Source organism: Pelophylax lessonae, assembly GCF_965119305.1.
Source record: "Pelophylax lessonae genome assembly, chromosome: 2".
Classification (NCBI taxonomy): Eukaryota; Metazoa; Chordata; class Amphibia; order Anura; family Ranidae; genus Pelophylax; species Pelophylax lessonae.
Window position 1 is genome coordinate 147,898,563 of NC_138769.1, and position 13,784 is coordinate 147,912,346.

The 13,784-nt window shown below is 36.6% G+C and overlaps 1 protein-coding gene across 1 annotated transcript in view; it reads left to right on the top strand.

The window, feature by feature from the left end:
* Positions 1–9,619, top strand: part of NOS2 (nitric oxide synthase 2) — an 81,756-nt gene extending 72,137 nt beyond the window's left edge. Inside the window, exons 21-25 of the mRNA XM_082247728.1 lie at positions 546–633; positions 3,620–3,741; positions 6,665–6,810; positions 7,917–8,111; positions 9,344–9,619. Of these exons, the coding sequence (XP_082103854.1) occupies positions 546–633; positions 3,620–3,741; positions 6,665–6,810; positions 7,917–8,111; positions 9,344–9,415 (623 nt within the window). The 3' untranslated portion in view covers positions 9,416–9,619. The remainder of the gene's footprint in view (positions 1–545; positions 634–3,619; positions 3,742–6,664; positions 6,811–7,916; positions 8,112–9,343) is intronic.
* The last annotated feature ends 4,165 nt before the right edge of the window (positions 9,620–13,784 follow it).

The window sequence follows — 13,784 nt, forward strand, 5'->3', positions numbered from 1 at the left end:
CAATAGCATCTGCAGTGCCATCTGGTATTTACTCTAATTGTCAAATACAAATACAGTATTGAAAAAAAAAACATATAAAACAAATAACATTTTAAATAAAATGTTTTGCATTTATATTTTTTACAATAATTATTTTTATTAGCATAGTGTAGCACATAAAAGCTTTAAATATGTGGGAATCTCCTTTGTGGTAGTAGGCTGCTAATAGTGATGCTGGGTTGTTCCCCTTCAGACCATTGGTAGTTTTTTTAAAGCAACAGTTTTTTTAAAGCAACTCTGGAGCTGCTGTGTGGTATTTCTTGGCATGCAGTCTCTCATACTAAAATCATTAGTTTTCCAAGTGTACACTATTAGTGTTGCTGTGTACACTATTAGTTCCATTGCTTTCTCTGTTTACTGGAGGTTGGTTTGTATACCAGGTGTATATAAAATTGACAAAGCATGCAAAAAAAATAAAATAATAAACCTTGAAAATATGTTTACCTAATTTTATAATCTTCAGTACATAAATATCTTTCTATTAAAATGTAATTTTTCTGTTATAGGAGGTCAGGGTCCTCTTCACCATGGAGTGTGCAGTACGTGGCTTAATACCATCGGTCTCAATGAACTGGTTCCTTGTTTTATAAGAAGGTATGTATAAAATATAGCTACGTACAATATCCTGGCATATAGTGGTATCTTGGTTTATGTACATATGCTCTTAAATTGTGAAATATGCTGACATACAGGGGTTGATCTACTAAAACTGGAGAGTGCAAAATCTGGTGCAGCTCTGCATAGAAACCAATCAGCTTTTAGTATTTTTTGTCAAAGCTTAATTGAACAAGCTGATCCAGGGACGTGCGGTGAAGTCAGTGGCTGGTGAGGCACTGGCTAGTATTAGAGCCAGATACACACAGGTTATATTCACAAGTTATGTATTCTATTCTCACTATGTAGGGGATTGCAGTTCTACTAGTTCTACTAGGTATACTCATTTAACAAAAGTATTTACAGACGCTGTCACTTTAAGATGTTTTTTGAGATTTCACTGGTCAAGTAAAGGGCTGTTACAGAATGCAGAAATAAAAAATAAAAATTACACTGTGCTTTATATAGCTACCAACAGTCCTGATTTTATTAAAACAAGTCCTTATGTTGGTTAAATTAGTAAACTGTAAGAACTAATAAAAGTGCCATATATAATCTATATAATAAAAGAATAGAACCTGAACCATTCTCTGATTATATAGATTATATAAAGCACCTTAATTAGTTTTCATAGTTTACTCATTTAACTAGCATAAGGACTTGTTTTCGCATATGTAAACGGCATTCAAACAACATGTGAGGTATTGCCGCGAAAATTAGAGCGAGGGCAATAATTCTAGCACTAGACCTCCTCTAACATGTAACCTGTAAAAATGTTTAAAGCGTCGCCTATGGAGATTTATAAGTACTGAAGTTTGGCGCCATTCCACAAGTGTGTGTATTTTTAAAAGCGTGACATGTTAGGTATCTATTTACTTGGCGTAACATCGTCTTTCACATTATACAATAAATCGAGCTAACTTGAGTGTTTTTTTTTTTATTATTCATGAAACAGTTTTTTTCCAACAAAACACGTTTGGAAAGTTGCTTCACAAATACCGTGTGACATAAAAAGTTACAACGACCACAATTTTATTCCCTAGGGTTTATGCTAAAAATAAATATATAATACCTGGGGTTTCTAAATAATTTTCTAGCAAAAAAACAATGGTTTTTACATGTAGGAGAGAAGCGTCAGAATTGGCCTGGGTGGCAAGTGGTTAATACCATAAATAAGTAATATACAAATAATTATTATATATTGTTGTTAAGGTAATTTACTATATTTTCAAAAACTGTACTCAAGCAGCTGGCTTAATTGACAAATTACTGAAGTTTGAAGTTATAACTTCAAACTAGTAATTTCACAGTAACTAGATAAATAATAAATTATTATGTTATAACATACAGCATAATATTATAATATTTTGCTTGATTAAAAAAGTACCTTTTCAGCAGCAGCAGATTCTCACACTTAACTGTGTGAGAAAAACATGGAATTATGGGTAAACCTTATACCTATAAACCCATGTTTTCTCCTTGTAGTTAAGAGGGCTGGGCTTGAAGGGATCATTTGTTCTATGACACTGCAGTGAGAAGAGAGCCTCCACTGCAGCATTTTTATTGGATAGCTTGGACCAATGGTGCTTTACCATTGGTTCAAGGATCCAAGCTGTCCATTGAGCTCAGTGCCTCTGATAGGAAGTGAGCTCACCCTCTTGGTCTGCTGCAAACAGCATGTACCAGCTTGTATTTAAACTGGCCACGCTGTATGTAGCTTCTGACAGGCTGCGCAAGGAGACCTGTATCTGCCGAACTATAGGAGCCCCAGTGATGGAGCAGGACTTTGGCTACCTACCCCCCCCCCCCCCCAAATTTGGGGTCTCTGTGACTCTAGGTCGCCGAGCTACGACCCTTGAAGCTTGATGTTTTTTTTTTGTTTTTTTTATGTTAATGGCGGGTGAGGCTCTGCCCCACCTGCCTCCCCTGACTGCACATCCCTGAGCTGAAGTTGGAAGCTGATTGGCTACCATGCAGAGCTGAATCAAATTTTGCTCTCCACACATGCCCCCTATAGTAAGTTACACTATACCAGGGATATGCAAACTGTGGCCCTCCAGATGTTGCAGAACTACAAGTCCCATGAAGCATAGCAAGACTCTGACAGCCACAAGCAAGACACCCAGAGGCAGAGGCATGATGGGACTTGTAGTTTTGCAACAGCTGGAGGGCCACAGTTTGCATATCCCTGCACTATACTATTCCTACCAAGTTCATACATACATACACTTTAATCAGACAGAACTTTCTCCACCCAATTTATATTCTAATTAAATAAAGAAACTGTGTAAGCCTTTATATTGATTTTATTTCTATTAAAAAAAAAATATATATTAAAAAAAGATTATATTTTCCTGACAGAAACATTTTGATCTTTATCTATTGTGATTTATATTGTGTGGTGTTTTGAACATTTCTTTTTCTAGATTTGATCCCTTCATTCATCATTGATTGACGGTTATTCAAATAGGACTTTCAATAGCATTAGCTGATTTTTTTTCTTAATGATTCATTTAAAAATGGGATAAGTTGAAACCTATTTGACCAATTATAAAAATAAATTAGATCAGATACACTAAATGAATTGGAAAATCAATGTTTCTGTATCTACCATAAAATGCAGGATGCATAGATGGTCTGAGTAGTGGTGTGAAAGTGTAGGGAGGATTTTTAGCACAAGCGGCATAAATAATATGCATGGTACTGTATTAAAAAAAAATGTAACTTCAGCGTTAATATTGGTAAGCTCCTATACATCACAATATTTTGTTCTTGGCTTTGGTTCACATTAAGCCCTAAACAGTCATCTCTTTTATTTAGCAGTCTGCTTTTAGCCAAAAAGCAAATTATGCAAAGGTTCGTCACCTGACTCAGATTTAATTAGCTATGAAGCAACAATACACTCAGATATGATTTATTCTTACATTATCTTTATTGGTTGAATGCCTGAGTGCACAGTAATGATGTAAATATACCTATTTTATAGTACAAACACATTCCACCTCCCAGACAGCCCTTCAACCCCCTGCATTCTGATTGGTCCGGGTACAGGAATTTCACCATTTAGAGGATTCTGGCAACAAAGATTATATGATATGGAGAAAAAAGGTATGACTAATGAATTGTAAAATAATTATTAGTTAGGTTAGTCTTATCATAAAGTTATATTTCATATAGTTAGGTAATAAAGTGGCCTCTATGTTCACATTAAGACTTATTGTGGATCAGGTATTAAACCTGGAAAAAATCATTTAGTGTTGCTGTTCTTAACAATCCATAATTAATTAAATTTCATTTCCTCTTTCGTTCATTGACGGACACAGCTCCTGATCTTTTTAACCATTGGGTTATACTGCCCCCTACAGGAGTAGGACACTACCACAACACAACCCTGTGTAAATGGGCCCACAATGTTTTTTTAGATATACAGTCAGTATCTATCAGGCAAAACAAGCAAGCTGCTACAACTGTACTGTCTACATAAACTATAGTGGTCTTGAAATTCTTTGTGATTAAATGTTTATTTGTACAGTAAATGTGTAAATGTTATAATATATATATATATATATATATATATATATATATATATATATATATATATATATATATATATATAGAAACCTAAATAATCGAAATTAAAAATAATCCAAAACGAATTGTTTACTCCCTTTCATAGAATAATGATAATATGGAAGAACAAGTGTGTATCAATGTGAAAGTCAACACTAATAATATATGTTTCAATGAATAAAGATTATTTTTTTAAGAATTGAGAGAAAATACACTATCAATTACGCACAGCAATCAGATCTCTAATTTCTTTATTGGATAACCAACCTGTTGTTTCAGATTGGTTGCAGTGCATTACTCTTTGCATTATTAAAAAACAGGAAAAAAACAACATTGAAAGCATACATTGACTACAGTCTGTATACCACTCATGCAATTGAAAAATTGCTGACCACTGCAGGTGCTCACCCCCGCTCGCCACCGAAGATGCAATTGAAGAAAAAGAAAATGGTGGCACACTGCAGTGAAGTCAAAATATAAAGAGTCCTATATTGTCACCAATTTATTGTCATGAATTGAGTAAGCATGAGTGATTTGTGTGAAACGCGTCAACCAGTTTTTGTGTTTTCTTTTTGTCTGGCATAGTGACAATAAAGGATTCTTTATATTTTGACTTCACTGCAGTGTGCCACCATTTTCTTTTTCTTCATTAACATACATTGACTGCCACATTTGTTCACCATATCTCCCAACATTTCTAGATGGGAACGAGGGATACCTATTAGCACCAGTATGTAGGCATATGACACACCCCCTACTACACCCCCTTAAAGTAGAATTATAAAAAAAAAAAAAAAAAAGAAGATTAGTTAAACCCACAAGTGTTTTTTTTAACCACTGCTGTTTCTTTATACTGCCTTTGGAAATTTACAAGTGCAGCAATTTAGAAACTGGAAGATTTAGCACTGGGAAACACTTTTTGAAAGATAAAAAGTGCATTTCATATACAACTATATAGATCAGACAAAAATGAGGGACAAATAAGGAGGAAATAGGGAGAGAGGGACTTTGTTCCGAATCAGGGACAGCCCCTCGATATTAGGTTCATTGGAAGCTATGACTCACGCCTTTTAAAAATACTAATTGCCTGACATACCAGCCCAAAAATAAAATAAAATAATAAAAAATATTAAAGACCTGTCATACCAGCCCAAAGGTTTCAAAACCTTAGCCCTAGAACAAATATGCAGGGTTATTCTGAATCAATAACTCAAAATACGAAGGCCCCAGATATCTAGGGGACTAGCCTTTATAAAAGAAGTCAGAAATGGTGGCCTTTGTGTCTTATATTAACCGCTTGCCGACCGCCCGCCCCATATATACTGCGGCAGGCTGGCTTGGCTGCCCGAATCGACGTATGGCTACGTTGGTTTGCAGCAGAGGTGCTGGGGGCGAGCACGCTCCCGCCCCCACTAGGCAGTGGGGATGCTGACCCACGGGGCCAGCGGCCGCGATTGCCGCCGGGCACCCGCGATCGCTCCCTGCTGAGAGAGAACACCGGTCAGCTGTTGTAAACACAGCTGACCATTGTTCTCTCTGAAATTATCACAGAGAGCCTATATAGGAACACAGGTCTCTGTGATCATTTCACAAGTCCCTCCCCCATACAATTAGAAAACACTCCCCTAGGGTCACACTTAACCCTCTGATCACCACTGTGTTAACCCCTTCCCTGCCAGTGTCATTAGTACAGTAACAGTGCATATTTTTAGCACTGATTACTGTAGTAATTTCACTGGTCCCCCCAAAAGTGTCAAAAATCTCAGTTAGGGGTCCAATCTGTCAGTCACAATGTCGCAGTCCCGCTAAAAATCGCAGATCGTCGCCATTACTAGTAAAAAAAAAAAAATGACATAAATCTTTCCCCTAGTTTGTAGACACAATTTATTTTACGCAAACCAATCAAAATACGCTTATTGCAATTTTTTTTACCAAAAATATGTAGCAGAATACAAATTGACCTAACAGGATGAAAAATTTAGATTTTTATATTTTTCTTTTGGGGAATGTTATATAGCAGAATGTGAAAAATATTGTTTTAGAATTGTCTCTCTTTTTTTGTTTATAGCGCAAAAAAAAAATCACACAGGTGATCAAATACCACCAAAAGAAAGCTCTATTTGTGGTAGAAAGAGGACATAACTTTTTTTGTGTACAGCGTCGCACGACCGAGCAATTGTCCGTTAAAGTAACGCAGTGCCGAATGGCCTGGTCATTGAGGGGGCAAATCCTTCCGGTCCAGAAGTGGTTAATATTCAATAAATCTAGTTGGTTACATTTTGTATAATCTCGTTATCATTTGCTAGTGAAATTAAGGAAATAAATACATACACGTAGCTACAATGAAAACTTCAGCCTCGTCAAAGATTTACTTCACAAGGGTCATGTACATATACTGTATATATATATATATATAATTCCTCACTCTTAATCTAACTATATATGATTGGTTTAATAACAGGATCACACGTAGCCCCTATGATACTGCTGTCTGGTTGCCAGCAATCAATTAATGAAATCTATAAAGAAGAAAAGGAATACATGAAAAGCAGAGGCATTTTCAAAGATGTATTCACAGCATATTCCCGGGAACCAGGTCAAGCAAAGGTAAGAAACAGTGAAATGATGACTATGACCTGAATGATATTTTGTCTTTATATCTTTGCCAATGTATTTAACTTCATCCTATATACAAATAAAAGGTTCTGTCCACTCAAACATTTACTGTATATTAGTTAATTTAGCTGACTCAGCCCTGGTTTCTTCTTGGATGCTCCAGTAAAGAGACCTCCCCGTTATAATTCCTTACTCTGTTCCATACTTAGAGTTTTGGGTGCTACCTCTTAAAACTACTTTCTCCAAAATTAAAAAAAAAAAAAATAATAAAAAGTTTAAATTGTTAATTATATAATGTTATGTATACATTATCATGAGATCACTATTCAAACCTATGATGATAAAACAATGTGTGGCCAAAATATGCTGTATTTTGCAAATTGAAGTCCATAGATGGAGACATTTTGGGTTTTAGGATTACATCAGTAGGTTACTTATAACCTTTTCAAGAGTCAACGTCATTAATGTGAAGAGCCTTTCACAAGGGCATTCGTGAGCAGGTCTGCCTGTAAGTATTGCACACCTGCCTACCTCCAGGTCTGTCCAGGACTGCATCCTTTTCGTTTTTTGCTGACAAGATCGGAGGTAGCCTGATGTAAATGGAGAGTGCAGTCTATTTACATCAGGGTGCCCATAGAGCTGTCATGGGTATGCCCATGCCCGCCAGCCACAAACTGAACAGGGACGGATGTCAAAACGCTCAAAGCCGTCCCATTCAGTTCCAATTCAGCAGGGAATCTGCTCACAGATCCCCTGTTGAGCAGAGCAGGCTATGCTCCGTGTGAAAAGTGTCTAAGAATATTCTCCCACAAGCCATTGTTACAGATACATTGTGATCTTAGCCAAGTGCTACCTGCAGTAGAGAAAAATACCACCAGTGGTCATAGCCTTAAACTTTCTGAAACATTGGTTCCTTAGAAACACAAGGGATGTCTGATTGGTTGATGTGCATCACTGCACACCATTTCTGTTTTAATTACATTTTATGAAAGAAATTAAAGACCTGTAGCACATATTGAACTAATTCATCTAATTTTTTGCACATTTTTTGTTATCTCCAAGACAAGCAATTTACTAAACATTGTGTTTACTCATAGACTTATGTTCAGGATATTCTGAGGAAGCACCTTGTGGATGACGTAATCAGGATTGTCTTCAGAGAAGAGGGACACATTTATGTTTGTGGGAGCATTGAGATGGCTAGAGATGTGGCCCAAACAATTAAATGGATTTTTGCAATGAAGAAGGGGTTGAATGAGGAGGAAGCAGAAAACTATTTTTCCCAGCTAAAGGTATATTACATCTTAGTGGTCCTGTAACTAATTACCTAAGTAACTAATAAATGAAAAGTAATTATTACAGGAACAAACACAGAACTGTGGTTAGGCTATAAAATCACAGTGGAGGAGATTTAATAAAACTGGTGCACATTGAATCAGGTGCATAGTAATGAATCAGCATCTAACTTCAGCTTGTTCAATTAACTTTTGACAATAAAACTCAGAAACGGATTGGTTACTATGCACAACTGCACTAGATTCTGTGTGCACCAGCTTTAGTAAACCTCCCCCAATGTGTCCCCAATGTATTCTGTCAGTAGAACCATTGGATAGGCCCTTCCTTTTGATACTGTGGCCTTGCTTTTCATACTGTAGTAAAATCACTGTAGCGATTTCGGCCTTGCTGCTGCCTTTCTGCCTTATGCACAATCATTGTCTTTCAGCCTTACGCACAGCATTACATTAATGGTATATGCAGTTCCTAATGTATTATGTAAATTTGTTAAAACATTTTCTTCATGATCATGATGTCAGAACTTCAGGTTAAAGACCTATTTTATGTATGACAGCCAACATGGCCAAAAGCTAACTCCAGCTTAGCAATAATGCTAAGCTGGAGTTAGCTTGCTGTTTAATTCAAACATCGTAGACAGTTTGAATAGAACAGGTTGAGCAGATCAGAAAATTCAGAAAACTCAGATTTACCCATTAAAGTAAAGTAAACAATAACCAGACCTGTTCTACTGTTGTGGATTTGGCTTATGTCAGTGGTTGCCAAACTAGTTACATCAATCACATCTTTTGCAGGATCCAAATACCATATGTACTATTAAAATGTGCCACATTTTAACTCAGGTACACTGTCAGAAGCCAGGATAGTGTGCTCATCAAAATGTCTTCTTAATTTTAAGTTGAAGCCCCTCCAGAAGCTCTGGGCTAAATCAATATGCACCTTACGCTACCTTCCAGTTAGTGTTGGCACTAGAGAGGGCATGTCCTTCCACATTGCTCCACATAACTCATAATGGTTGCCATGTGCCACTTACAGAAATGGCAACTGCCTGTGATACATATTCCACAATTTGGGAAACAGGCTTACATAAAAAGACAAGCAGTCACTTATTTCAACATGATATACAGTTATTCCGACAGCTGTGTTATGTGCCTAAAATTCTGAAATTAATCCTACATTCAGAACACAAAGAGTAATCACTACGTTGTCATTGTTTGCATTTGCTTTGCAGAATGAAATGCGTTATCATGAAGATATCTTTGGAACAGGCAACAAACATTTACAACTTCAGAATGGAATCTGAATTTCACCCAGCTGGGTCCCTGGCACGTCTTAATTTTTTCACTCCAGAACAGAATATAATTGGAGGAAATCTGAAACGTCAATATGTGGTTCAACTTTGGATAAATATAGCATGATGACAAGCTTAATGCAAAACAAGCTATTCTAGAATCATACAATATTCATCATCAACAACACAGAGAACAAGAAACCCAAAGTCAACAAACAAGGAGCTTTGTGAAACCTTTATCAGTATCCATGTTTATGCTCTTAGTTTACCAATTGTAAAGACACTACAAACTATGGAACGATGTGCTCTACACCTATGATTCTTTCTGTGCCACATCATTTATCTATTATTTTTTGTATTTATTATGTTTTGTTTGGACTTTTTTTATAGTAATTTTAGAAAGCATATAGAGAATCATAAACTTCAAATGAAGTGTACCTTTGAAAAAAAAAAAAAAACATCAGCCTTAATAAAAAGTCTCCTCTTCCCATGCTGAGGACTACTATGCATAATGCAAGGAAGACTTTATTGGAGAATTACTATATGAGGTTTTGCAGGGAGGTTGAATACAGTGTTTAGTTTGCCAAAGTAGCAAAATACCTAATATGTGCCTGTGTCCCCCATAGATGACTCATCCATGGGCAGCTCAAGAAGGTGCTTAATAAGACACCAAGGAGTTTTGTTATCAGACAAACTGGTGTAATGATACATTTTATTTTAAAGCTGCTCATATCTTTCAAAAGCTGCATCGTGCATGTCTGGCTTAAAGTTCATGCATCTTCTTGTGAGTCGGTTGTAGAATTCGCTACATACTGGATATTAAACACTAACAAGCCTATTTATCATGCAGTGATAAAGTACTGCCAATCTTTCGGCTTTCTGAAGTCAGATCAGTGGAAATGAATTGTAATTGATTGCCATTGTTTACCATACACTGTTCTTTCCTTTAGTACAGCAGCAAGCACTTATTGTTTTTAACTTGTGACCACACATGTGTTTTAGGTAGCAGGTTTACAGTATTCAGAATCTTAAGATTATTGTGATCAGACATCTTGTGCTCTAACACAAGCTCCATAACGTTACCATTTTGTGAACAGTAAATTTTAAAATATCCCCACGCTACTCTATCCACAAACCCGAATATCCTTATAAAGCTGCCGTGACCAACTCAAAAAATACAAAGTAAAAATATCATAGTGGAGCACTCCTTCACTTAAAATCCCTTAAGAAAAACAGTGTCACGTAATTAGATTAAATTTGTGACAAACTTGCAATAAACAGTGTATTGGGACGCCTGCCTTTACACGCACATGAACTTTAATGGCATCCCAGTCTTAGTCCATAGGGTTCAATATTGGATTGGTCCAACCTTTGCAGCTATAACAGCTTCAACTCCTCTAGGAAGGCTGTCCACAGGTTTTAGGAATGTGTCTATGGGAATGTTTGACCACTATTCCAGAAGCGCATTTGTGAGCTCAGGCACTGATGTTGGCCAGTCAAATTACTCCACCACAAAGTCACTTATCCATGTCTTTATGGACCTTGCTTTGTGCACTGGTGCGCAGTCATGTTGAAACAGGAAGGGGCCATCCCCAAAACTGTTCCCACAAAGTTGGGAGCATGAAATTGTCCAAAAGGTCTTGGTATGCTGATGCCTTAAGAGTTCCCTTCACTGGTACTAAGGGGCCAAGCCCAACCCCTGAAAAACAACCTTACACCATAATCCCCCCTCCACCAAATGATTTGGACCAGTGCACAAAGCAGGGTCCATAAAGACAGGAATGAGAGAGTTTGGGGTGCACAGAATCCTGACCTCAACCCAATAGAACATCTTTGGGATGAATAAGAGTGGAGACTGCGAGCCAGGCTTTCTCATCAAACATCAGTGCCTGACCTCACAAATGCGCTTATTGAAGAATGTTTAAACATTCCCATAGACATACTCCTAAACCTTGTGGACAGCCTTCCAAGAAGAGTTGAAGCTGTTATAGCTGCAACGGGTGGCCTAACTCAATATTGAACCCTAAGGACTAAGGCTGAGATGAACTCACATGACATTGCAATTCTTAAGGGAATACATTATAAGTGTTAGAATATATTTTTACTTTATTACCATTTTGTATTTTACATGTCCTATTGATGTCTGTAATTGGTTTTCATTACAGATTACAAATTAGTACACTTTATAATTGGTTTTCATAGTACAATTTTGTAAATAATGTAAATCAATCCTAATATATTTTTTTATATATTTATAGAAATATATCAACTATTCTTTTGAGGAATATACATAGATATCATTTTAGAAACTATGGTAAATACCAACAGCACAATTTAAGGTACTGACTTTGACTAAAAAGATGTGTTCAGAAAAATGTGGTTGCACTGGATTTTCTAGTGGTCAGATAGACTGATAGCATGGCCATGGCCAAGTAGTATTTTTGTGAGTTTTTAATGTAACAAAATTGACATCTTCTTCCAACCATTACCAATACATCTGACAATGTTCTCACTGATTTTCAGTTAGACGGTTATTGGTTTACTTGCAGTCATTCACACTGCAATATAGGACCACTTAAATCTACTGACAACAATCTAAGTCTGGATAAAACATATATTTTTCTACACTCTAGCATTTAGGCGCTACTGTTTATCAATTATTTTTTAAATGTACTTAATATATATATTTATTTTTATAAAACAAACACTTCCTATGATATTTTTCCTATTTTTTATAAGCATTTTAAGTACAGCAATGGTTTTCCATAATCACCTATGGCCACATGAGTACCAGCAATATAAACATGGAGGGTGCACTGCTCTCATCCATATTTTAAAAAATAAGCTTAATAATTAAAGCGGAGGTCAGGGAATTTGCTCCCATTTGACTTTATTGTGTTTTCCAAAAACTGTTTCATCCCTTAAAATGGTTGGCTCACTTGTGACAATTGTGCAGATAAAATGCAGGTTTAAGGTGAGCAAGTAGATTTTTTATTTATTTTTGTCTTTTGGTTGCTCATCCATGTCTTTATGGACCTAGCTTTGTGCACTGGTGCGTAGTCATGTTGCAACAGGAAGGGGGCCATCCCCAAACTGTTCCCACAAAGTTAGGAGCATGAAATTGTCCAAAATGTCTTGAGACATGGATGAGTGAGTTTGGGGTGGAGGAACCTGACTGGCCTGCGCAGAGTCCTGACCTCAACCCGATAGAACACCTTTGGGGTGAATTAGAGTAGAGACTGCGAGCCAGGCCTTTTATCCAACATCAGTGCCTGACCTCACAAATGCGCTTCTGGAAGAATGGGCAAAGATTTCCATAGACACAATACTAAAGCTTATGGACAGCCTGCCCCAAAGATTTGAAGCTGTTATAGCTGCAAAGGGTGTGCCATTTCAATATTGAACCCTAAGAACTAAGACTGGGATGCCATTAAAGTTCATGTGTGTGTAAAGGCAGACGCCCTAATATTTTTAGTAATGTAGTGTATAAACGATTTTCTGCAAGGCAAAATGCCACAGTTTGATAGTTTATTTAAAACTGCACCAAAACACGCAAAGGGATACATAAACCCATTCAAAAGTACTTTAAAGCCATTAAAACCTATTGGCAATAAACGTTTAACATAATGGGATCCTTAAAATCAATAAAACTGCAACCCAGAGCATCCCAACAAATGTAAAAAGGTATTCAAATGGAAAAAAAATAGGGGCCCTTTTTTGTACAAATATTCTGCTGTCTCTAAAAGACCTTTTATGTAGGAGCACAGTACAGGATCATTAGACCCTATTACTCGTCCCTGCTTTTTAGATGACTAGGTGAATCGAATTCCATGTCATCTCTTTCTACCAGCCTCTGACCTGCCCATGTAGCATTCGAAATATTGAGCAGGCAAATTTGTAAAATACCTCCAATTGCAAAAACGAAATGGTACAACGAAAACTGCACCAAACCAAGTCGACTCAACAAGATTCTATATTTTTTTGAAATATGAACCCTGATGTTCCTATAGTAATAGTTTAATAAAAGACATTAGGGTTAATTCATGAAAATAGATCAAAATTGAAGCTGCTCTCCTAAAAAAAACAGATCCTCGTGAAAATTAAAAAAAAAAAAAAAAACAGATTGATTGCTATGTTAACGCTATGTTAATTGCTATGTTAGTACCATTTAGCTGCAGTTTTTAATACCATTTATTTTCTGAATCAGTCATTGCATTCCTGTAGAGACTTTCATAGCACTATGAAATACAAGATGCCTAATAGCATTGACTGCTATGTAGGCTGAATTCTGGGTGGCATTGAATGGGTAGTAGAAAGAAGAGGAAAGTTGTGTAACAGTAGGGAGTTGTGGGAAAGGCTGTTATTGGAGCCCAAATGCCAC